At 40.9% G+C, this 25,589-nt stretch overlaps 1 protein-coding gene across 2 annotated transcripts; it reads right to left on the bottom strand.

Annotated features, from left to right (window-relative positions):
• Positions 1-4,394: 4,394 nt before the first annotated feature.
• Positions 4,395-23,241, bottom strand: CBX1 (chromobox 1). Of its 2 annotated transcripts, XM_080678833.1 has the most exons (6): positions 23,020-23,235; positions 10,952-11,128; positions 10,274-10,451; positions 8,472-8,566; positions 8,296-8,381; positions 5,784-5,921 (listed from the first exon to the last, which is right to left on the bottom strand). In XM_080678833.1, exons 2-5 carry the CDS (start codon positions 11,089-11,091, stop codon positions 8,303-8,305), a joined length of 492 nt encoding a protein of 163 aa, XP_080534959.1. In that variant the 5' UTR covers positions 11,092-11,128; positions 23,020-23,235; the 3' UTR covers positions 5,784-5,921; positions 8,296-8,302. The 2 variants fall into 2 exon arrangements, with proteins under 2 accessions (XP_080534958.1, XP_080534959.1); XM_080678832.1 differs by lacking the exon at positions 8,296-8,381 and having other exon boundaries at positions 4,395-5,921; positions 23,020-23,241.
• Between the last annotated feature and the right edge of the window lie 2,348 nt (positions 23,242-25,589).

The following is a 25,589-nucleotide window of genomic DNA, read 5'->3' on the forward strand; positions in this document are numbered from 1 at the left end:
AGAGAAAAAAAACACACACACAAAACTGAAAGGGTAAATAGTGATCTAGAGACAGTGTCTGCAATACCTGGCCCTCCATGGCTGACTCCTCACCTTCTCCAGGGAAAGCTAAACAGCATCTAGTCAAACAGCTGGTGATCGGGGTAGTACTTTCCAAAGAACCTCATCTTCCTCAGGCTGCCCTACTCCCTGCTTTCACAGCCCCAGATTACACCAGGCCTTGCTGCTCTTCAGGTTTAGCAAATAGCTGGAAAAAACAAGTGCCTTGCAGAAAAAATAACCCCAACACCCTACCCTCAAGCCTCCTTCCACATCCAGTAGGCACCAACTTAAGAGCAACAGCTTTATTTTTTAAATTGATTTTTAGGAAGAGAAACATTCATTTATTGTCCCACTTATGCATTCACTGGTTGCTTTCTACATATGCCCTGACCAGATATCAAACCTGCAACCTTGGTGCATGTGGACAAGGCTCCAACCCAACTGAATCACCTGGCCAGAGCAACAGCTTTAGCTCAGACTAAATCAGTAGTTTTAGGGCATCTCCAGCCAGTTTGTTTTCTTACTGATGCTATCTATATGCCATTGAGGTACTAGGTTGGTATCTGCCTCTCTGGAAGTTGTTTTCCCAGCCAAGTGTAGAAATTCTCTAGCAAAGCCTAGGTGCTAGGTTATCCTAAGTGACTGAACCTTGTTTTCTTACCACCCATTCAGCTGGAAAGTGAATAGTGACCCACAGACCTTTTATTTGTCATTTTGTCGGTGTACCAAGAACAGTAACCCTTCTTTCACCTTTACTTTCTCACACAGAGGGGTTCGTCATTTTACTTGTCTCTAGTTCTGACTTCATCGTGGAGCATGTGGGAACTCTGGGGAATACATGTGAAACTTAACACCTGATTTGATTTTTAGTCCTTTTCTGTCCAGGGATTCTTTGAAAATGCACATCTGCCTAAATTAGCTGATTAACAGAATCTAGTATACCAGCTGTCTCCTGAGAAGAGTATGGGACCTTGCTAAAGAGTTGTACTCAGAAACAGTTGGATAGAAACTCTTGTCTTCCTTTTAGATCACACAAAAATACCAATGGTAGTCTCAAAGTTGGTTCTTTTCCAGTCCAACTTTAACTGCAGACTGGAGACTGCACAGTATATGTTACTTCATTACAGATGATATTTCAACCAAGGAAATAAAACCTAGTTCAGTTCACATGGGGAAAGGTGGAGAAAGACCATAGTTGGTGCTCTGCCCTGACCCAGAGCCAGGCCCCAAAGTTCCCCAGCCTGACCACAGGCCATGCAAACAGTAAACAGGGCAGGAATGGTCAAAGTCAACTAGGATTTAAAAATCCATGGGGGGTAAACATGGCTTTGGTACTATCACCACCATGCAAACCAACAAGGTCATAGTGCAGTCAGACCTGCTGCTGAATATTTTAACACAAGCTATTTAATATAAACAAAAACTATAGAACTGAATTGTCAGCACATGTTGTAAACTTACTGTTTCAACCTTACCTTGGAGTTCTGTCACCTCACTGGCCTAAATAAGGAAAAAAAAAAAAGCGCCTTAGAAACAGACTACAGTTGACCCTTGAACAATATGTGTTTGAATCGCACAGGTCCACATATATGTGGATTTTTTTCAATAAATACTGTAAATGTATGTTCTCTTATGATTTTCTTTATTGTAAGAATACAGTATATAATACATATGACATACAAAATATGTGTTTTTCAACTGTTATTGGTAAGGCTTCTGGTCAACAGTAGGCTATTTTAACTTTTGGGGGAGTGAGGTTATATGTGGATTTTCAACTATGCGGGGAGGGGTGTCAGTACCCCAACCATGTTGTTCAAGGGTCAATTAACTGTGCTGCTGTCCTTGCCACCACAGAGCAGGGCCAACTATGCTTTTCATCCCAACAGGATGGTTATTTCAGATTTCATTTGCTTTCAGTATTCAGCAAGAAGCTCCCAAGGCCAAGGTCGATTAAAAGTCATTCATATAAGTGAGATGAGCAACTTGAACACATTGTTTAGGAAAGCAGTAACTTTTGGATAAAACCTCAGTGCTGAACACTCAAACCAAGGGTGATGTGCAGATCAGAGACTGATAGTTGTCTGGGGATCTTAAGCTCTTCTATCAAACTTCCTTAACCATATACCAGAACACCAGGATGCCTCTAACTTGATTGCTTCCTATTGCTACAAGGCAAGGGGAAGCCAAAACTCCTTCCTTCAGTAAGCTGAATGCTGGCCTAGTAGTGATATTGGTATTCCAAATTCTAGGAGGGAAAACACACTGAGCCTGGACTTAGTTCAGTCCTATCATCTCTAAATTTTTATTTTTAAAATATATTTTTATTGATTTCAGAGAGAGGGAGGGGAAGAGAGTGAAAGAAACATCAGTGATGAAAGAAAATCATTGATCTGCTGCCTCCTGCATGCCCCACACTGGGGATCGAGCCCACAACCTGGGCATGGGCACCAACTGGGAATCGAACCATGACCATAGGTCAATGCTCCACTGCTGAGGCATGCTGGCCAGGCATCAGCTCTAAATTTTTAAATGAGAAAATCCTCATGAGACAATCCAACTTACAGATCAGATTAATATGATCTCATACAGAACCTAGCTCCATACATAGTTCAGGATCTGGAGCACTACAGAAAATTTGCATTTCAAGTTTCCAGTTCCACCCAATGATAGCAATTTCCTCTATCATTTTCCCTTTCCGTATGAGGGAAGTAATTACTTTGTAACACAGATTCCCAATGCCACAGACTATAAAGATGTGCTGAGCACATATGGCCAAAACACCAAATGGCCATGAGTTAAAATCAAATTGAATGAGTTCTGGTATTTGAAATTAAATACTTAAAAATTCAACTATTAAAAATTATTTAAAATTGGTAGTCAGAACTTTCAAATGACACTGAAAAGCTTCAGTAATTATTCCTGAGCACTGTCAGTTGGTAAGAGTGCTCATGTGGTCAGTATACTGGCCATTTACTGTACCAACTTGAAACTCAACTGAAGACAGTGGAGGAGCAAGGCTGTTGCTGTTTCTTTCTTTCACCGGCTCTGCCAGTGTAGGACTCCTCCAATAATGACACTGTCACCATATTAGTAAGCTAGCTCACCTTTTGTAACAGTAACTAAGGCAATAACTTATCTCCTCTTCAAGTCCTGGCAAGAGGTCTACGATGATGCAATTTCATTGAAGCCATCCAACAAACACATTTTGTACTGCCTGAAGAAAAGTTCTCTGAATACTTTGTTTCTAAGATTTGTTGTGCCTATGTATTTTTATTTCTAACATTTCTGCATGCATTTATGGCTTCAATAATCACTTGAGAAAAAATTATTCTTAAAGCTTGAATCTAGAAATGTGATAAAGATAACAAAATTGTGGATACCTATCTCCATTTCAATCTTCATTGTATGTAATATCAATTTTAGTGTCTTCCCTGGAAAGAATGATATATAGTTTTATAAGAGTTCAGGAATCCAGAAATAACAATGAAGTAGGTTCCAAAGGTTAAGGCTAAAGATGAGTAGCTCATTCTGGACACAAACGAACGTTGAAGGCTAGTTTCAGTGCATCTTATAATGCAGAACAGAACCAGAACACTGCCCATCTTACCCCAACTCTTTTTTAGTTACTGACTGCTCTGCTGCTGCCAGCTACAAGGACACACCCTCAGACCTCTGCAAAGAAAAAGCCTCCCAGCTCAATTTTCCTTATATTCCCCCAAACTCCTAAAAGGCATTTTGAAAACAGTATCTACACATCAGTTTACTTGAAACAAATGCTTTGTACTAAGAGCTGAATATTTTACAGTGATTTCACCTGAGTGGAAATCCCACTTTCCCTTTTTATAAACGACGAGAGTCAAGTCCCATTTTGGCTCTAGAATTATAGGCAGAAAACGACATTAAGAAAATAGATGATATTTTAATTCAGTAATCAAATCCAAAGCTAATTCCTGAAAATTCTGTAAAGTTGAATTTAGCTAAGGTCACACAAATCTATGAAAATACATGAACCAGGAACCAAACCTAACTCAAAAACTCATGTTTCCAAACATATCATAGTTTGGAAGTGTTATCAGGTCACAGAGTGCTAAACAAACAAACAACCTTTGAGCAATAAGAAAGACAGAATGATGTGACAACATTTACAGTCTCTGCAGCAATTATAAATGCTCAATAAATATTTACTCAATTAACATAGTGAGACCACTCAAAGATTCAGGCCAGGTGCCAGATTTTCAAGCCTACAGTGTTAAAGAAATAAAACCATCCAGGTGTGGAAGTTGTTTCCAACAGGCTGAACCTACAAGGTAATAAAAGGCAAGGAGGGTTTCTGGCAAGACTTAAGACAAATCAAGGATTATAAATCTATAGTTTTATTAAAACAAAAACTGACAGTGTTGTATGAAGTTTACATTTAAACAACGTTTTCACAGAAATCTAACACATGCCTAAAAGGATTTTACAATGAAGTTCTAGATGTAGGTCTGGATGATGTCAATAACTGACAGATTTTATGAGTAAAGACAGCATTTTGGGTATTAGTTAATTCTTGGGATAAAAAAAGGAATTTTTGTTTTGTGTCTTAAAGAGAACCACTGCCCCAGTATGAAAGTGAAAGTTTAATCTCCTGAGACCAGGGCTTTTGAAATAATCCAACTCTTGAAGTGATTCAATGAACTTGTGCTGTCAGTGACTGAACCCTGCCACCAATGGTTTCAGAGTTCAAAGTTCAAAAAACAGAGAGGCTCCAAGAGTTTTTCCATCCTAAAAACATGGGCCCCTCTCTTTACTTTCACACCTCCTATACCATCCTCTTCACCTCCCCACAAATACCTCAGCCAGGAGCTTGGATGGACAAGCTAATATCTATAGCTTCATAATTAGAAAAGAAAGGGTCTTGTCAATTTCAAGAATTAGCACCTCTAAGACAGAATGATCTGCCTATATATATGCTCCAATAAAAGACTTTCCCTTCTCAACTAATTTCCATCCCTCCCACCCCCCGCCCCAAATGGCAGCTTTGGTAACTATCAACTGGCTTAGTCCTTTGTTGGGAACAGAATTAATCTCAGGCAGGAAACACCTTGGCCTGTAAGTTTCAGGCATTCACAGCTTTTAAACAGTCTCTCAGAGTCCTCAATTAGATTGCCAATTACATTTTTTAAAAAGAAAATATTCTGGACACCAAAACCAAATCATTTGCAGTTTCTTCTTTTCATTGTTTCACCATTTCCGCAACCAGGTCCCAAATTTTAATAAAAACAATCCTACTCATCTCCCTTCCTACCCCATCCCTCCCACCCCCAAATAATACAGCAGTAATAGCCAAAAACTACACACATGCTACGCTGTAAAAATGCAGTTAACACTATTGGGAAGAAGGCTGTGGGTTGTGGAGATGCTCTTTGAAGATCTACAGTATCTTTTTGCTCTCACACATACCCATTCTGCAAGTTTTGTCCTTCATAGAAGGCCCTTCGCTTTTCTCAGCAAAGTGCAGAATGAATTGCCTTGAAACACTTATCCTCCTTCCCCTCCACATGGATGGGTGTGCAAACTATACAGCATGGAACGGCTTTAAAGCACTTGGGCTGCTGTAGGGCACAGAAACTATACTGGCTCTTCAAAGGACATCTTCTCAAGCCACTTCTATGGTATCAAGACAAGTAGAACTCCTTCCCCTCCCCACTTGAAACCCACAGTCAGATGTGACAGGGGCTGGTACTCAAGAGAGTTAATTCTTGTCATCTTTTTTGTCATCATCCTCTGAGGGATAGGAATGCCACGTCAGCCTTTCCTCATAGAAGGATATGACAACCTGGGGGCACTTGACATTGGCTTCCTTGGCTGGGACCAGGTCAGCCTCATCAGAGTTTTTCCTGCAGAATAAAGCACAGAGAGACTTTGAGACCAGGTGTTAGTGGTCTCTCAACTTGGGTAAGAAGCATAAGCTAGGGAAGGGTGTTAATATGGCAAAAGCAGCATTTACTGACAGTTTTTAGTTAAGTGACACTCTTGTACATATCCTGTTGAAAATCCCCTTTGGGTATCTTTGTCAAAAGATAGGTGATCTAACTCAATCTACCACATCCGAACCTCTGGGAAAGGCCAGAAAAAGCACCACTCTCAGATTCTCTGAGGGAAAAGAGAGACTACCGCACTCTTCCAAAAGCCATATGCCAACTGCTAGGGGCCCATGGAGAGATCTTGGCTTTGTAATAGGATTTTATACTATGTTGTATAACACTGAATACCAATCTCACATTGGCCAGAGCCAATGCAGGTGAACACTTTCTTGCTGACTCATAATTATACGTTTAACATTACCAAATGCCATGCTCACAGATATGCCAGAACTCCCAGGTGCTTTGAAATGGTTCTTCAACATTGGGAGGTAGAAAATGAATGGACTATAACATAATTCTCTATATTCTTCTGAATATTAAAATGTTCTCAAAATGTGAAAAATCACATCTATCCCAAGGGACAAAGGAGTAAACTCTATCTTCAGGTCATTGGGAATGTCCCAGATGGAAGTAGTAGTATAGGGCAGGCAGTAGATATCTATATATATAAAAGGCTAATATGCTAAATGTCCCTCTGACTGTTTGACCAGTCGCTACGTCGTGCACTGACCACCAGGGGGCAGACACTCTGACTGGTAGGTTAGCTTGCTGCTGGGGTCTAGCCAATAGGGACTGGGCGAGACAGGCTGGACACCTTCTCTGAACCCCAGGCCCGATCATGCACCGGTGGGGTCTCTCACCCTGGCCTGCGCCCTCTCGCAATCCAGGATCCCTTGAGGGATGTCGGAGAGGTGGTTTCAGCCCGATCCCCACAGGCCAGCCCGAGGGACCCCAACTGGTGCATGAATCCGTGCAGCAGGCCTCTGATGAATCACCACTCAAAAGTTCCAGAAACCCAGCAATAGGGTAAAACAAAGTTCCACAGCTCCATAGCATTAAGGACTAAGCTGGTAAGGTATGTTTCTGAATAACAGATTCAAGAGAATGGGAGAGAAAGGAGTATAACAGTATGGGAACCTGAAGCAGGCTGCCCCTTGTTCAACAATGTCCTCAGAAGTAAGTTCAATCATTTCACTTCATAAAAATATTTGCTATTGTTGGAAATGGACAAGTATCTCCACTCCCCAGGAAAATAGCTTCAAAATGATCTTGGTTTTATAATCAAAATCAATCTTAACATACAGGGTTATAGTCAGCTATAATCTTTACACACAGCAGTGAGTCAACCAAAGGAGTGTAATCTTAAGCAACATGAAGATACTACTCTAACTCAGGTCAAATGCAGATAAAGTGTACTCTAGCCGGACTGAGTAACTCCTGGAATCAATGGTTTCCCTCCAAATGCAGCACCTTAAAAAATAAACTCTTAAAAAAAAGCAACATAAAAAACCACCTCCCACACATAAAAAAACAAACACAAAGAAAATGTTTCTTCAATGGGCTAGCAATAAATCAGCTAAAAGATTAGATTCAGTAAATACCCAGGAAATGCATAGGAAGCAAACAGGTTTAGCTAGCTGTGACACAGGCTTTCTACCGTGTTAAACTTAGACCTCTCTGGCCACCTTCTAAGGAAGAGCTAGTACAGATATGAGTTTCAGAGAAGGATCTAGTTTGGCAAAAGGACAAATCACCTATAATGTTGTCTTCATAGGCAAAGGCTTAGAATTATTCACTCCTAATATATATTTTAAAAACAATGATTGAGATCCACTTGAGGGGGAAAAAGCATAGGCATTTTCAATTAAAAAAAAAAAAGGAGGCTTTCCTTTTGGACAGAATAGGTAAATTATCCAAAATTTTGGGTTAATTACAGTTCTTAAGATTCTCAAGACACTGTTTCCATTAAGCTGTTTCATAGAGTATTGCTATCATTGGTGTTTACACTTAATGGAGAAAAATGTAGACATGCTCTGTGCTCAGTATATGACCCCTGCTGGCTGATCTTGGAACTGTACAAATTGGAAAAAATCTTAACAATTAAGGACAAAGGAAAAGCTACAGAAATTCTTCCCTAACCCAGAGAAGTTAACAGAATTTCTGAGCCTGGGGCCAGCCTAATCTTTATTAAGGAGGTGGTAGAAGAGAAGGGTTCAATCACATTTCATATTTTTCCCTTTCACTTAGGAAAGTGAAATGTGATTCCTCCCCATACCCTCTCCACTCTAGATTTTCTTCCACCTCCTAAAAAAATGGCCAAAGATCTGAAAATCCTAAGGGCCCCTACCTGTAAATCATGAGTCCAGGTTGACAGTCAGGCCGAGGGTCACTATCGAAGGACTATGCCATCTTAAAGATTTCACACCTGGGTGACTGGAATTTCGAAGATCCAGCTCTTTTCTCTGGCATGGAACAAATGGGAGAAAAAAAAACACACACACACAGAGCCACTGGCAGACTCACCATTTCATAAGGAACATGAGCTCTCCACTGGAGTCTGTAGCTCCAATAATCCGTTCCGGCTCCAAACCCCGGGCAAAGCCTCGAGGCTTTTCTGGCTGCAAAAACCAGAGGGATTGAACAATTTTAAGTATGTGGGACTGCTATCCGGACTGGAGTTACTCCTGTTTCTCTAATTCATGTACGCCAACTCTTTTGCCAATATTTCACCAATACCATGCATGGTTCCAAGCCTTTCAGAATTGTTCTGAATGATTATCCCATCAAGGCCTGAAATGTTTGAGGTTTCCCCACATGTAAAAACAGATACAGACATCAAAGCAAAAAAAAATGTTAACAAAGTGTTGACCTATGAATCAGGAGGTCATGGTTCAATTCCCGGTCAAGGCACATGTCCGGGTTGTGGGGGACACACTCTCTCTCTCTCTCTCTCTCTCTCTCTCACTCTCTCTCGGCCCAATGCATGAAATTCATGCAAGAGTAGGCCTTCCTTTCCCCCAGCTGCTGGCTTCCCTCTGGCACCCAGCTTCCCTCGCAGAGAAAGGCCCCGCCCACCCTCCGCAGCCCGCTTGTCAGTGGCCTGGGCCTCCCTCTTTGGGGAGATTGTGGAGATCCCCTCCCCCCCCCGCCCCTCGATTGATTGCCCCGCCGGCCGGTGGCCTGGGCCTCTGCGGGGCAATCATGGGGCGATGGCCAGGCCCCAGTGGTCATAGCATGGTCGTCTGAAGGTCGTTCTGTCTAATTAGCATATTACCCTTTTATTATTATAAATATATATATAAAAAAGACAACTTACTTTAAGGTACTGAGAATGGATTAAAATAGCTACCTCAAACCTGTAATGATTAAAATACTGATTGCACCCTGGCTGGTGTGGCCCAGTTGGTTGGGCATTGTCCCATGTACCAGGAGGTTGCTGATTTGATTCCTGGTCAAGGGCACATGCCCAGGTTGTGGGCTCGATCTCAGGTAGGGGGAGTGCAGGAGGTAGCTGATCAATGTTGTGCTCTCACATCAATGTTTCTTCTCCTTCTCCCTTCCTCTCACTAAAAATCAATAAACTATTTATAAGAAAACAAAACAACCTGGCCGGCAAGGCTCAGTGGTTGAGTGTTGACCTTATGAACCAAGAGGTCAAGGTTCAATTCCTGGTCAGGGCAGGGCACATGCCTGGGTTGCACGTTCAATCCCCAGTGTGGGGCATGCAGGAGGCAGCCAATCAATGATTCTCTCTCTCTCTTTAAAAAAAAAAAAAAAAAAAAAAAAAAAATTTTATTGATTTTTTTACAGAGAGGAAGGGAAAGGGATATAGAATTAGAAACATTGATGAGCTGCCTCCTGCACACCCCCTACTGGGATGTGCCCACAACCAAGGTACATGCCCTCAATCGGAATCGAAAATGGGACCCTGTAGTCCACAGGCCAATGCTCTATCCACTGAGCCAAACTGGTTGGGGCTCAATGATTCTCTCCCATCGTTGATGTTTCTCTCACTCACCTTCTGAAGTCAATAAAAATATATTAAAAAACAAAAAAACAAAACACTGAATGCTATTCAGTTACAGGAATGAATTGTTCCTGAACCTTCACATAAAATAAAAGTAGATTATGTGGCTGGCTTTATGAGAGTAGTGAGCCCCCAAATACTCTGTAAGCATTAGCCTATCTAAGATTCCAGAAGGACTGAGAGATAGCTGCTCATATTCAAGAAGCAGCAGAACAAAAGTACTGAAATTATCTGGCTTTCAGCTTCATTGACAGCAATAAGAATTCTGGCTAGTAACAATGCTTACTCCTACCCTTACCTCTTCTTTCTTCTTCTTTGGTTTGCTCTCCTCTCCCTTATCTTCAGAATCAGAGTCAGCTTTGCGCTTGCCTCCTTCTGATTTATCTGTCTCATGTGCTGTTTTCTGTGACTGTAAAAACTCAGCAATGAGATCGGGGCAATCCAAGTTCTCTTCTGGCTCCCACGTGTTGTCCTCACTGAAATCAAAGGACACAGTGAGTCACTTTCCACTTAAAGTTAGCATACTCATAAAAAGGAGAAGCACAGGAGGACAAGAGCTGGGTGTCCTTGGCAAAGAGGAGTTAACAGTGAGTAGCTAGATTTTGTCCAAGACCAAGAACTGAGCAAAGTTAAAATTTCTTGGGGTCAAGGATGGGGGGAGGGGGGAGAGAAGGGGTGTGTTTTTTATGTTTAGTACAAATTGAAAGTTTAGAAACTTGCCTCTTTAAAAAAAAAAATTACTTTCTCTTGCAAATTTGTATCAGTCTAAACACACAAAATTGTTCCTCAGAAATCACTGTCTTGTATTATAGCACTTCATACATATAGACCATTTTCCTAGTTAAATTATAAGCCATGAAGGCCAGGCCTGAGTCACACTGCACCCGTTGGAACACCCTAGCCCTTGACATTACTAGACTCCTGAGAAATAGTTGGTGATTAAATGAATGGATTCATCCAGGTCAGTGAAACTTACTCTGAGAACCCCTTCCACTTGAGGAGGTACTCCACTTTGCCTTTTACCACTCGACGGTCGAGAACTTTTTCCACCACATATTCCTCTTCCTCCTCTTCTAGCACCTCCTCCACTTTCTTCTTGTTTTGTTTTTTCCCCATAGTGCCCGCCAGTTTTCTGGTATAAAGGGTGACGCTGCTAAAATAAAGGAAATAAAAAGGATGTAAGGGCACACTCTTGTTGGTTAGATGAATATATGGATACTAAGAAAAGCAGGGACATCATAGATGACTTTAATAGTGTGTGCTGCTTATTTAAGTGCTATGTCTATTCATCTTCAATACATAATGAAATTTGCTAATATACTCAGCTAGATAGTTCATAAAATAGCTCTAACTAATCTCACAGCAAAACTTATTCTTGAATAGCTTCATAAAATTTTTATACATATTCTAAGTTAAAAAGTTCCCAATACCCCTTTTATTATAAAGCATATCTAAAATATATTATATTGAAAGAAAATCAATCCAAAAAATAATGTATATACATCAAACATATACATATAACCCTCTGATCTGTACTTTTCCTATTCTGTTTTCCATTTCATTATAGTACCGGACTTGAATTTTTACTGTGGGAAACAGTTTGTCCTATTTATTAAATGTCTAGTTAATTTTCCCTTTTGTAAATGTATATGTATATAACCCATTCCTCTGCACTGTTAAAAGACCCTCTCTTTTAAGTCCCCTTAAGATTCTTTATGCAGCCCTAGCTGGTTTGGCTCAGTGGCTGTGGACCGAAGGGTCCCAGGTTCGATTCCGGTCAAGGGCACATTCCTGGGTTGCAGGCTCAATCCCCACTGGCTGTAGGAGGCAGCCAATCCATGATTCTCTCTCATTGATGATGTTTCTATCTCTCTCCCTTCCTCTCTGAAATCAATAAGAAGATTCTTTATGCAGTCTTTTCTGAATGCCACCATTAATTTATATGTCACAAATTTCTTGTTAACTTCTCATTCTATTTAGTTTATTTCTAAGGCTGAAAATTTTTGGAAAATGAGGGGGGGAGCTTAGTTATCACAAATAATAGAACCCGATTTTATTCTTAAAATATATCAGGCTGGGTAACCTTTCTAAGGGTTTTTCCCAGTGCTAAAATTCTAGTCCCCTATAAATCTCTTTTCTTTTGTCCTTCATACAATACTTTGACTCCTGGTAGGCTTAAAGCCTTATGTTTACCAATTTGTGTCAGTAGGTGGCACCATAAGATACCAAGACAACAAAATTGTTCTACAAAATTGGCCAAAATCTACAAATTGATGGATCAGTTGCCCAGAATGAGATACAAACAATCAAGAGTATGGCAGATGATCCAAACAATAAAGAAGTTACTACCATGTTTGAATTTAAGACAATGCCAATTTGGTTTGGTTAAACTGGTTGTAGAAACTTCAAAATACTTTAAAACTGGCCTGTACAGAAAGAATGTACTAGTATTTTAGAAATAGTCCATCTATAGACTATATGAAATTAACAAACTTTTCATAAAATTCAGTATCATCATTATGGATATATTTTTTTAAATAGATATATTTTTATTGATTTTAGAGAAGGGAGAGGGAGCGAGAAATAGAAATATCAATGATGAGAGAGAATCATTGATAGGCTGTCTCCTAGAGCCAGTGGGGATCGAGCCTGCGACTCAGGCATGTGCTCTTGACCGGTATCGAACCTGGGACCCTTCAGTCCACAGGCCGATGCTTTATCCACTGAGCCAAACCAGCTAGGGCCATCATTATGAATCTTAGCTACAGACGCTTACTTAGGTTTACACTCAGATATTCCCATGTCTGCATCTATGAACATCTGTTTGGCTACTAGAAAATTTTAGACACTGCCGGATACTGGAGATTCAACAGAGTAAGAAATGGTCCCTGTCTTCCTGAAGCTTAAGGTGGAGTAAGAAAAACATGTAGACACTTCTCCCCACTAAAGGTATTCTGAACTTTTGCAGCACTAAACAATGTTTTCTGAGATGCTTTTAGTGTGTGTGGCCTAAGGCAACACCAAAGGTACCTTCCCCCTTCAGAACACAGATCTAAGATTATCTTTTCAACACTCTTTCTCTCCATTTACATACAGAAGACTGACTTTTCTTGACTCCCCAAAACCTCCATCCGTCAGAGAAAGTGCCAGGAGTCTTCCACAGACTAATCACTGGACTTCATGCAATCTTTGGCTAACTCCTGGCTAGCTTCATTGTGTCCGATTCAGAGGCTGTGCTTTTGAAGGGAGATGCTTGATTCAGGTTTCCAAATTCTGACTGCCATATGACAAATGTTATTTTATGAGTAAAGAAAAATCCATTTTCCTTTTGGATAAATGCAGCAATGTTTTTCCCCAAGAACAAGTGCTACTCCTTGCTTGCTTATTTTCACTGTTGATTGAAGGGGTAGCAAGATTCATGGTCAGTCTTTGGTTAAAAAGAGCAGAGAAAAATAAACTGACAATCACTTTTAGATAACAAAGGGCTAGACAACTCCCTATATTAATCTGGACATGAAAACTGGAAGACATTACCTTTCTCAATAGATGGAAGGAAAACAATGGGTTACAGATGATCAAAAAAAAAGTAACTGTCCGCTAATAACACTTCTAAGTAATTAAATTTAAGAAAGGAAAGGTATTCTATTACTATGGCATCAAAATTCAGAGCTATTTAAGGCTCAATGTTATCTACATTAACACCTATAATTGCCTTACAAAAAGTAACAGCATTTCACTTATAGTAATGCAAGAAAACTAGATTTAGGGTGGGGAGCACACAAGTATACAGATGTCAATTTATAATCTATCACCTGAAAATTGTAACGTTATTAACCAATGTTACCCCAATAAACTTACTTTGAAAAATGATAAAATGAAATCTATCCTTAAAAAGAAAAATAAACGGCATTGAATACTGCCCATCTGATCCTGCTACTATGAACCAACAGGGTCAGGTCAGCTTCTGGCTCATCTCTAGCTACTATAAGCCTTTCTTCCCTTTATCATTAGCATGGCCCCAGGGAGTAGGAGTCACAGAATAGAATAAGAATAAAATCCTTAAGGTTAGGTAAAGAAAACTTCCTAAATGGGGGTTAGGTAAAGAAAACTTCCTAAATGGGGAAATTTACATCTTTACTCAAATCATTATCCTAAGAACAATTCATATAAGAAATAAAGAATGCAGAAAACAGACTCCCATTTTTCTCTTGAGCTTTCTTAATGGGCTCATCCCAGCATCTACCTCCCAGAAATTGGATTCTTTTTTTTAAAAAAATATATATTTTATTGGTATTTCACAGAGAGGAAGGGAGAGGGATAGAGAGCTAGAAACATCGATGAGAGAGAAACATCGATCAGCTGCCTCCTGCACACCTCCCACTGGGGATGTGCCCGCAACCAAGGTACATGCCCTTGACTGGAATCGAACCCGGGACCTTTCAGTCCGCAGGCCGACGCTCTATCCACTGAGCCAAACCGGTTTCGGCCAGAAATTGGATTCTTTACATAGAGGATTCTCAGCCAGGATTCCCAATGTGTTCCCCCCGCCTTATTTATAGGTAGTTCTCTAGGTTTCTGAATAAGCTGTTTTCAAACTCATTAGAATGCAACCCACTCCTCCTATAGAATCTAGTACCTTCAGAAGAGCCAAGAGCCCCCTTAAATATTATGACAGGTCAATTGTTCTCGTATAGCTTCCAAATGGATTATTTCAAAGGAAACCTCCTCTCCCTGAAGATGGCAGTCTCTAAACACCAGCAGAGATAGTTTGAAGGAGAGTTCTCAATTAGAACTGCTTGCAAGAAAATTACAAAGTAACTAAGATCAGTGTTGCAGCATACTGGGCGGGGGAGAGCCTTTAACCAACACTATTTGCCACCCACATTAAGCATCTTGGCAACCAAATTATGATATCAAAAGAGCCATAATCAGCCCAGCCAGCATGGCTCAGTGGTTGAGCATCGACCTATGAACCAGGAGGTCATGGTTCAATTCCTGGTCAGGTCACATGCCCGAGTTATGGGCTTGATCCCCAGTGTGAAGTGTAAAGGAGGCAGCCAATCAATGATTCTTTCTCATCAATGATGTTTCTCTCTCTCCCTTTTCCTTCCTCTCTGAAATCAATAAAAATATATTTTTAAAAAATTACACACTTGCCCTGACCAGTTTGGCTCAGTGGATAGAGCGTCGTGTTGGGCCATGGACTGAAAGGTCCCAGATTCGATTCTGGTCAAGGGCATGTACCTTGGTTGCAGGCTCGATCCCTAGTAGGGGGCGTGCAGGAGGCACTGATCGATGTTTCTCTCTCATCGATGTTTCTAACTCTCTATCCCTCGCCCTTCCTCTCTGTAAAAAGTCAATAAAAATATATTAAAAAAAAAAACGACACAGTGGATCAGATGGATTTAATTGACATTTATAGAACATTTCACCCCAAAGCTGCAAAATATACATTTTTCTCAAGTACACATGGGTAATTATCAGAGAGAGACCAGAGGTTAGGACACAAAACAAGTCTCTACTAAGTTCAAGATAACTGAAATCGTACCAAGCATCTTCTCAGATAATGGAATGAAATTAGAAATCAACTACAGTAAAAACACTTAGACACACTGGAGGCTAAATAGCATGTTATTAAACAATGAATGGGTTACCAATGAGATCAAGAAAGAAATCGAAACTTCCTGGAAACAAATGAAAATGAACGCACAACAACCCCAAACCTCTGGGACACAGCAAAAGCATTCCTGAGAGGGAAGTTCATGGCATTCATTACAGGTGTACCTCAAAACAAAACAAAAACAAACAAACAAGAAAAATTAATAATAAACTATTTAACCCTACAATTTAAAGAATTAGAAAGAGAACAAGAAGAAAAGCCCAGAGTAAGTAGAAAGAAGGACATAATAAAGATCAGAGCAGAAATAAACGACACAGAAACTAAAATCAATGAAACAAAGAAGCTGGTTCTTTGAAAAGATAAACAAGATTGATGAATCTTCAGCCAGACTCATCAAGAAACAGAGAGGATTGCCGAAACCGGTTTGGCTCAGTGGATAGAGCGTCGGCCTGCGGACTGAAAGGTCCCGGGTTCGATTCCGGTCAAGGGCATGTACCTTGGTTGCGGGCACATCCCCAGTGGGAGGTGTGCAGGAGGCAGCTGATCGATGTTTCTCTCTCATCGATGTTTCTAGCTCTCTATCCTTCTCCCTTCCTCTCTGTAAAATATCAATAAAATATATTAAAAAAAAAAAAAAAAAAGAAAGAAACAGAGAGGACCCAAGTAATAATTAAAACCAGAAACAAAAGTGGTAACAACTAGTTGAGGCACGTGCAGGAGGCAATCAATCAATGTGTTTCTCTCACATCAATATTTCTGTTTCCCTCCCTCCCTCTCTCTCCCCCTTCCTCTCTGATATATGAAAAAATATCCTTGGGAGAGGATTAAAAAAAAAAAAAAAAAAAAAAAAAAAGGATGCCCCTAACCTGTTTGGCTTAGTGGATAGAGCATCGGCCTGTGGACTGAGGGGTCCCAGGTTCGATTCCAGTCAAGGGCATGTACCTTGGTTGCAGGCACATCCCCAGCAGGAGGTGTGCAGGAGGCAGCTGATTGATGTTTCTCTCTCATTGATGTTTCTACCTCTCTATCCCTCTCCCTTCCTCTCTGTAAAAAAAAATCAATTTAAAAAAAAAAGGAGCAAAGGACCTAAATAGACACTTCTCCGAAGGGAACATACAGATGGCTAAGAGACATGAAAAAAATGCTCTAAGTCACTGATCATCAGAGAGATGCAAATTAAAATGACAATGAGGTATCATCTCACACCTGTCAGAATGGCTACCATCAACAAATGACAAGTGCTGGCAAGAATGTGGAGAAAAGGGAACCCTAGTACACTGCTGGTGGGAATGCAGACTGGTGCAGCCATTATGGAAAACAGTATGGAGTTTCCTCAAAAAAGTAAGTATGGAATTGCTCTTTGACCCAGTGATACCAATTCTAGGAATATATCCTAAGAAAACTGAAACACCAATCAGAAAGAATGTATGAATGAACCCCTATGTTCATAGCAGCACAAGTTACAATAGGTAAGATCTGAAAACAGCACAAGTGCCCATCAGTAGATGAGTGAATAAACTACGGTACATTTACACCATGGAATACTAGGCAGCAAAAAAAAAAAAAAAAAAAAAAAAAAATCTCTTACCCTTTGAGACAGCATGGAAGGACCCTGAGATTATTATGATTATTATGCTAAGCGAAATAAGCCAGAGAAAGACAAGTATCACATGATCTCACTCATATGTGGAATCTAGTGAACATAATAGACTATTGAACAAAATAGGTCCAGAGACATAGAAGCCTGGAACAGAATTTTGAATCTCAGGGGGAAGGCGGGGTGAGTGGGAAGAGATCAACCAAAGAACTTGTATGCATATACAAGTTATGAACTTGGACCGCATGGACACAGATAATAGGATGGTGGACTATGAGGAGTCAATGGGAGAAAAAAAGGGACAAATGTAATACTTTCAACAATAAAGATTTTTAAAATAACAAATAAAATAAATAGTAATTGTATTTCGCATTAAAAAACAAAAAAAGATCATCTAAAACAAAATTAGTAAAAAATACTATAAAAATATTTTTAAGTAACATTTAAACAGAGAACCAAATGACAAGGAGACAACTCAGCAAAAATCAGAAAAATACACCAAGTTTAGGGAATAGTTGACTCACAGTCCTAAGGTAAATAGAGCTTGCTTTATGAGGAATACAAACATGGCCAGATTAGAACCAGGGGTGGGCAAACTTTTTGACTCGAGGGCCACAATGGGTTCTTAAACTGGACCGGAGGGCCAGAACAAAAGCATGGATGGAGTGTTTGTGTGAACTAATATAAATTCAAAGTAAAGGAGCGGAGGGGAGAGCAAGAGAACCCTCCGCTCTTTTGGCTCCAGCTAGACTGAGGGGAGTGGTAGGCAGTGACCAGGTGATCATTATTGTGCACATCACTCCCCAACCTCATCCTTTCTTTCATCTAGCCTCTTTCCATTCTTTGTTTTCCTTCCCCTTCTAGCTTAGGTTTAAGACCTAGTCAATTAATAGCTATAAAAGTTTATATCTACAGCTCTACTAGCTTTTAATACTATCTATTTAAAAAACTAAATCAAATCAATCGGCATTCACTAAGAACCTGGGTGGAACATAGGGTGACCAAGTAAATTCCACATCACAGGAACCCTCTCAGACCCAGGCAAATGGAGCTGTTTGGTCAGGTGAGCAGAATATAAGGACACCCAAGAAGTACAGCTTTTTCGAATCCCTTAAGGCTAAGTGATAATAACATAACAATAATTAAACATTTACTGAATACTTAATACTTAATGAATATAAAAGCACTTAATTCAATCCTTATTAACAACTCTTTTAAGTCTGTTTCACAAATGAGGAAGCTAAGGCTTACTGAAGCAAAGAAAATTTCCCAAAGTCCCCAATAGTAAGACACAAAGCCAGGACCGAAAGATAAAATATAAAAAGGTAAGCCCAAATTGTGTGGTTCAGTGGTTTGGCGTCGGCCTATGAACCAGGAGGGTGCGGTTCGATTCCTGGTGTACAAAGCCTCTTCCTCCTTAAAGTCCAAACTCCATCTAACATCCTTTGGTTCCTACCATTCTATACTACTGTTTCCCTCACAAAACCTACACTGCTGTCAAAACAGAAAACCAGTCCAGCTGGCGTGGCTCAGTGGCTGAACGTCAACCTATGAACCTAGAGGTCACCGTTTGATTCCTGGTCAGGGTACATGCCCGGTTTGCGGGCTTGATCCTCATGTAGGGCATGCAAGAAGCAGCTAATTAATGATTCTCTCTCAACATTGATGTTTCTCCCTTCCTCTCTGAAATCAATAAAAATATATTAAAAGAACAATACAAAACAGAAAACCATAACCTGAACATATCCTGCACGTTTCTCCATGCATGGCCTTGCTCACTATTAAGAAGCTAAATATTATAAGTTAAACCAAACTAAATATTTCCCTACCCAACCAAGTTGAATATTATTTCTCTTTTCCTTGCATTTCCCAAAGCATTCTGTTTCTATTATCACTTAAGACACTCAAAGGTAGGTCTGGCCCCATGTAAGGTGTTAAACCCTACAGGGGCAATAAAGATGAATGTCTCAGACTCAGATAATCAGGGAACAGAAGTACAAAGCTGTCAGCTTTTTAGGGAATGATCAGCAAGATAAATCTAACCTACCAACCCTAAATGGAAAACAAGGACGAAGTACCTTTGCTGAGCATTAGCAACTATATACCAGTCATCAAAAGGCAGGTGAAGGCATGTGTAGTATATTCAGTTTGTAGTCCTCCTGGTTCATGTTTCCAAATTGCTTTTAGTCTGTTAGCTGTGACTGCTTGTAAGGCAAATGCTTTCCAGATGGAAAACTTTACTGAGCAGAAAACAAGAACTTGTGCCACATATCCAGTGAACAAGGATTTCATTTTTTAAAGGAATATCTGCCTTTGAATTACAGGATCTAGGACTAAAATACTAATGTGTAAATAAAATTAGAATATTATCTGAGATGTAATTAGAAACTTGGCTAACCTTACCTTTACAGTATGTGGATGTGAATGAAACTATAGATTTGGGTTGAGAGGCCACAGGGATCTGTAAATATTAGAACAGCTATATATGAAGCAAATATTTTTGTTTAAGATGAAACAAAAGTTATTAGAAAGCTACACCAGAATTATGACTAAGTTGAAATTAAAAGCAGAGACCAAAGCATTCACAGTTAACACAATAAAACCAGATTTCTGGCTGGCCGGCGTGGCTTGGTGGTTGAGCATCCACCTATGGACCAGGAGGTCAAGAGTTCGATTCCTGGTCAGGGCACATGCCTGGGTTTCGGGCTTGGTCCCCAGTGGGGGTCGTGCAGGAGGCAGCCAATCAATGATTCTTTCTATCTATCTCTCCCTTTCCCTTCCTCTCTGAAATCAATAAAAAAAAATTAAAACAAACAAAAATCTGTTTGTTTTTTTACCAGATTACTGACACTAACCACTCAAATACCATAGTTCTATTAGGCCCTCAATATGTTGGTTATTATCAAAGAGAATGGCACAATTTCATAGACAAGTTAGGTTGCCCCCTCTGGTCAGCAAGTCATAAAAACTCAAGGTAGTAAAGATTTCACACAAGTTATCCAATTCAAATACAGACAGCATCTGAATTCTGTCTATATCTGAATAACTTCTCCAATTAACCCTGGAAAGGCTATTCAATTTTCCAATACACATCACTATTGGGACTACTTATTTAACTATACAAAGGACACAAAAGATTTTTCAAGGTACTTTTAAAATAGAAAACATTCAAACTATATAGCTTGCTATTGAAACCCCAGAACTTGGGGCTTCTCCTACTCCTCACCTAAGGTACTTAAAATTGTCACCTGCACAATCTGCATACCTGTTCTGTAATTAATGCCAAGATGAGTATATTAAAAACCAACGCTAAGACAGGTAACAATTTTTCTCTGCCAAAGGTCATAGATCGAAGACAGGCAAACTGATTATGTAATTGCACATTAATTCACTTTGCTGACTAACACATGGAATTCTCAGAAAGGATCTCAAGGCCCTAGCCATTCATTCAATAACCTGAACTGCTTACCATGTGCCAGACACTTGGATGAACAAGAGGCATGGCCCCATTTTATGCGAGCCCATAAACTAGCCATTAGCATTTTATTCCAAAAACTCTTCAGAGAGCCCTGAAGGTAGCTCAGTTGGTTAGAGCATCATCTGGATACACCAAGGTTGTAGGTTTGATCCCTGGTCAGGGCACATACAAGAATCAATGAGTGCATAAATAAGTAGAACAACAAATCAATGTTTCTCTCTCTAAAAAAATCAGTTAAAAAAGCAAAACTCTTCAGAGAAATAACCTATGAAGTGAAAAACCTATCAAGTCCAATGCAAAATCTGTTATACCACCAGAGATAGAATACGAAAAAGGGAGATTTTGAAATATAAATTACTAGAAAATATCAAAAATGCATCAATTCCCATCTTAAATGGTGTGAACTAAGAAACATTTTCCTACTCACTAAAATGGGTACTGGAAGATATAATGGTTGTTTCTTTTCTTTCCATGTATGGTTAGAAAATTTTTAGTATCCTGTAGTCAAAAATACAGAAGACTAGGGTATCCTTGCTTGGTCTTCTTTAATCAAGAAACTAGACGCACCTGGCTACACACTATTTACATTTTTAATGATCAACAACTAAAAAAAACTTAATTTAGCCTACAGCATCCAATGGAAAAAAAATAGAACCACAGGGAAAGTTAGAAATGACTGAAGATCCTTAACACTCCTAATGTTTTATTAAGGGGCAACTGATTCCAACAAGGTGTCCTTCAATCATACCACCTTCTACGTAAATGTCTAAAAGCACTACTTTCCCAATTGTATTCATGCATCTATTCCAAAACCATGGGCCTTTTAGAACTATTTCAAACTGCTGACATGATTCTTAACATAATTGAGGAAGCTCTCTACTCTGGGCCAGACGTTCTAGTGTAACTGATCTTTTAATAAACTTCGGTTATGCCGGGCTGCGTGGCTCAGTGTTCAGCATCAACCTATAAACCAGGAGGTCACGGTTCGATTCCTCGTCAGGGCACATGCCCAGGTTGCGGGCTCCATGCCCAGTGTGGGCTGTGCGGGAGGCAGCCAATCAATGATTCTCTCTCATCATTGATGTTTCTCTCTCTCTCCCTTCCTCTCTGAAATACATAAAAATATATTTAAAAAAATAATAAACTTCGGTTCAATTGAGTTAAACCAATATATGCCTGAATATTATACAAATTCATTTGAAGCTTAGAGAAGGAGGTAAAGTACTGCTCACTTGGTAGTCGAATTTTCCAACAACAAGGCTGTCTAAAAAAAAACAAAGAGCCCAAGGGGTTGGGGTTGGGGTTGGGGGTGGGATGGGACGGTTTAAGGAACTTTTCCTCTTTGTCTCCCAATTCCCCACATCCCTCAAAATCTACCGTAATCCCTTAAATGTTAGCTCATCTACATATTTCTACAATTTCACTGCCCTTTGTGACCAGTAACAATCCCAGATAAAAACGTAAGAAACTAATTCTGAATCAAAGTGAAGAGCGGCACTTGAACTTTTAGCTTCCTAATGAGTCACGGAGTGAAGGTGGCAGAAAACCTGGAAGAGGAAAGAATGCGTGTACCATCCTTTCTTCACACATTGTTTTTACAGCCTTCCCCACTGGACCCATCAGGAAGGAAGGGCAGCCAGGTTTCCCCTTTTATCTTCAAGACCTTACAGAAATACTCTCGAAACCTCCTCCTCTACGCCAACAGCTCTTTTCCCGCTCTAGAGCCAAGGCAGGCAAATAACGGCTCCTCCTCCTCCTAACCCCCTTCCCAGTTTATTGTATATATCACATTTTGCTTATCCATTCCTCCACACCTTGGGCTGCGCAGCACCCTCTTACAACTTACTCCAAGTTACTTGCAAGCGAAATTCCTCTGGGAGGCCCGACCAGACCCCAAGTTCTCAGGTTACATTTCTAAACCTCGGTCTCGCAGTTGTGAGCCCTCCAAACGCATATCCAGGCATTAAGGCTGCCCGGCTTGTCCCACAGTCCCCAAATTTCCATCAAGTCTTTCCCCTCCTGTACAATCCTGCAGCCGCCCACCCAATCCAAGTAACATTGCCTGGGTCTACCCAGGTCGCGAAGAGCGACCCACAAGAGCTAGGCCCACGCCGAATGGCTATAACGTCCGCCTCGGAATACGCCACCCCGCCCCCTTCATCCCTCGGGCGCTCGCCGTCCGACTCACAGCGCGCGGCGAAAAACCCGGCGCGGAAAGGGCGCGGGGTGCGCTCCCAAGCTCGCAAGCTCGGCGGTGAGCCGGAGGCCCCTCACCCAGGATTCCCGCCGCCGCCGCCGCGCACCTCCCCCCTTCCCCCGCCGCTTCCCCGCCTCTAGCGGACTCCTTACCTCAGAGCAGCGCCCAAAAGCACGAGAGGAATCGGTGCTGCGCTACTGGCGCGTCACGTCGGGGGCCCGGGGGAGTGGCGCCCAGAAAAGCAACAGGCCGGGTGGCCGCGGTCGACCCCTCACTGAAGCGGCGTACCGCAGGCCCAAGCCAACGGCCCTCTCCTTAGCCGAACAAAAGAGCCTCTCACTCTGCGCTGCCCGCCGCCCGCACTGCGCAGGCGCGACGACCTGCCGCACTGCTCTATGGGATACAAAGTCTGTCCGAGACTACAAGATCCAATGGGCTGCGCGCGCCTTACGCCGCCACGCACTGTTTAGGAGGATTTCAGGGACTTTTAGTTTTTAAACCGCCAGGTGTTGGGGGAGTGTCGTTTAGAACTTGTTACCTAGAAAGTTAGAACGTGCTTTTATAAGCAAGTCCCTTGATGCTTGGTCCGAAAGATGAACCACTTCCGGAGAGTAATTCACATTCTCAACATTTTTGGATCTTAACAGGTTTCTCACCAGAACTTTACAAAATCTCCAATAATCTCTGAAATCCTTAATTTCCTCCTCAAATTTCTGTAAGGCTCCTACTTCTCAGCCTTTGATTACTTTCCTTTGGAGGTCTTCCCTGACTCATTAGACCAAGCATGTCAAACTCAAAGGCTAACACGGGCCAAATAAACAAGGTTTAAGTTTATGTGGGCCGCAAAAAAACAAAAGCTTCAATTTTCATAGAAACGTAGGTTTATTTCGATAGAGACATGCTGAATACAAAGGGCTGAAATAAATGAGTCATCGTTAACCTAAAACAATAGAACATTTAAATAAAAATTAATATTCTTTCTTAAACATTAACTTACCAGACACTGAAGAACTGCACAAATTAATATGCGTAACGCAAATAAACCTATTTTTTTTTGTTCTCCGAAAACGAAATATTTCCTGTTGCACACACCAAACAAGTCAGTCCAAGATTACTGACGTGGCAATCGGCTGCTAAAATACTGGTATTCACTGCCAGTGTTAATGGAGAGAAATGGTGCGCCTGCGCGTAAGGCCCATAAGGGAAATGAATGCAACACGATTATAGTAATCAGTCATTAGTGAACGTTGTAGTTCGTTATTAATAATTATGTATAGCGCTGGCCTGTTTGGCTCAATGAATGGAGCGTCGGCCTGCGGACTCAGGGGTCCCAGGTTCGATTCTGGTCAAGGGCATGTACCTTGGTTGCCCGCACATCCTCGGTGGGGGGTGTGCAGGAGGCAGCTGATTGATGTTTCTCTCTCATCGATGTTTCTTTTTCTTTTTCTTTTTTTTAAATATATTTTATTGATTTTTTATAGAGAGGAAGGAAGAGGAATAGATAGTCAGAAACATCAATGAGAGAGAAACATCGATCAGCTGCCTCTTGCACACCTCCTACTGGGGATGGGCCCGCAACCAAGTTACATGCCCTTGACCGGAATCGAACCTGGGACCTTTCAGTCCGCAGGCTGACGCTCTATCCACTGAGCCAAACCGGTTTTGGCTCTCATCGATGTTTCTTAACTCTCTCTCCCTTCCTCTCTGTAAAAAAAATTAATAAAATAAAATATATTTAAAAAATGATTATGTGTAACAGGATATTGTAAAAATTAAGTTACAAAATTTTTATTAAAACGTTTCTTACATACCATTATATTGGCTGGACCACAAAAATATTCGTTATTGGGCCACATATGGCCCACAGGCTGAGAGTTTGACATGCTTGCTTTAGACTATGTTAGGTCCTTCTGGTAGGTGTCATCATGGCATCTTGAATTTACCCTCTTTTTTTAAAATATATTTTTATTGATTTTTTACAGAGAGGAAGGGAGAGGGATAGAGAGCCAGAAACATCGATGAGAGAGAAACATCGATCAGCTGCCTCCTGCACACCCCCTACTGGGGATGTGCCCGCAACCAAGGTACATGCCCTTGACCGGAATTGAACCCGGGACCCCCCAGTCCGCAGGCCGACGCTCTATCCACTGAGCCAAACCGGTTTCGGCTTGAATTTACCCTTTTTATTAGCTGTGCCAAAGGATAGCATTAGCAAAGAATCCCCTTATCTTCATGAGCACTCCACCCAGTCACCCAAAAGAAACAGAAATAGGCAGAAACCATGATTGTGTCTAAGGTTCAGAAATAGCCAAAGAAAAACCAATGAATCATAAGTAGTAATTAGTAAACATTTATTGTGCACACAGGAAAGACAGTTTGTAAACTGGGAGCACTCAAACCAAAACATGGAATGAGGCTCAGAGGTATATTGTTGTAAAGCTTTACATGAGTGGGAAAGCAATGACTGTCTATTCTTCACAGTTGTTAGTTACAATATTAGAATTTTCTTAAATGATAGGGAATTGGTCAGTGCTTACCTCATATCAACCTTGGGAAACAGTTCAAATTTTGCTTATGATTTCCAGAGGCATAAACAAGAGACTCAGGCCAAGTTAGTCTTACAAAGTAAGCTAAGCCAGGCCAGCATAGCTCAGTGGGTGAACATTGACCTATGAACTAGGGGGTTACGGTTCAATTTCCAGTCAGGGCACATGCCCAGGTT

This window comes from Plecotus auritus (assembly GCF_963455305.1).
Source record: "Plecotus auritus genome assembly, chromosome: 7".
Classification (NCBI taxonomy): domain Eukaryota; kingdom Metazoa; phylum Chordata; class Mammalia; order Chiroptera; family Vespertilionidae; genus Plecotus; species Plecotus auritus.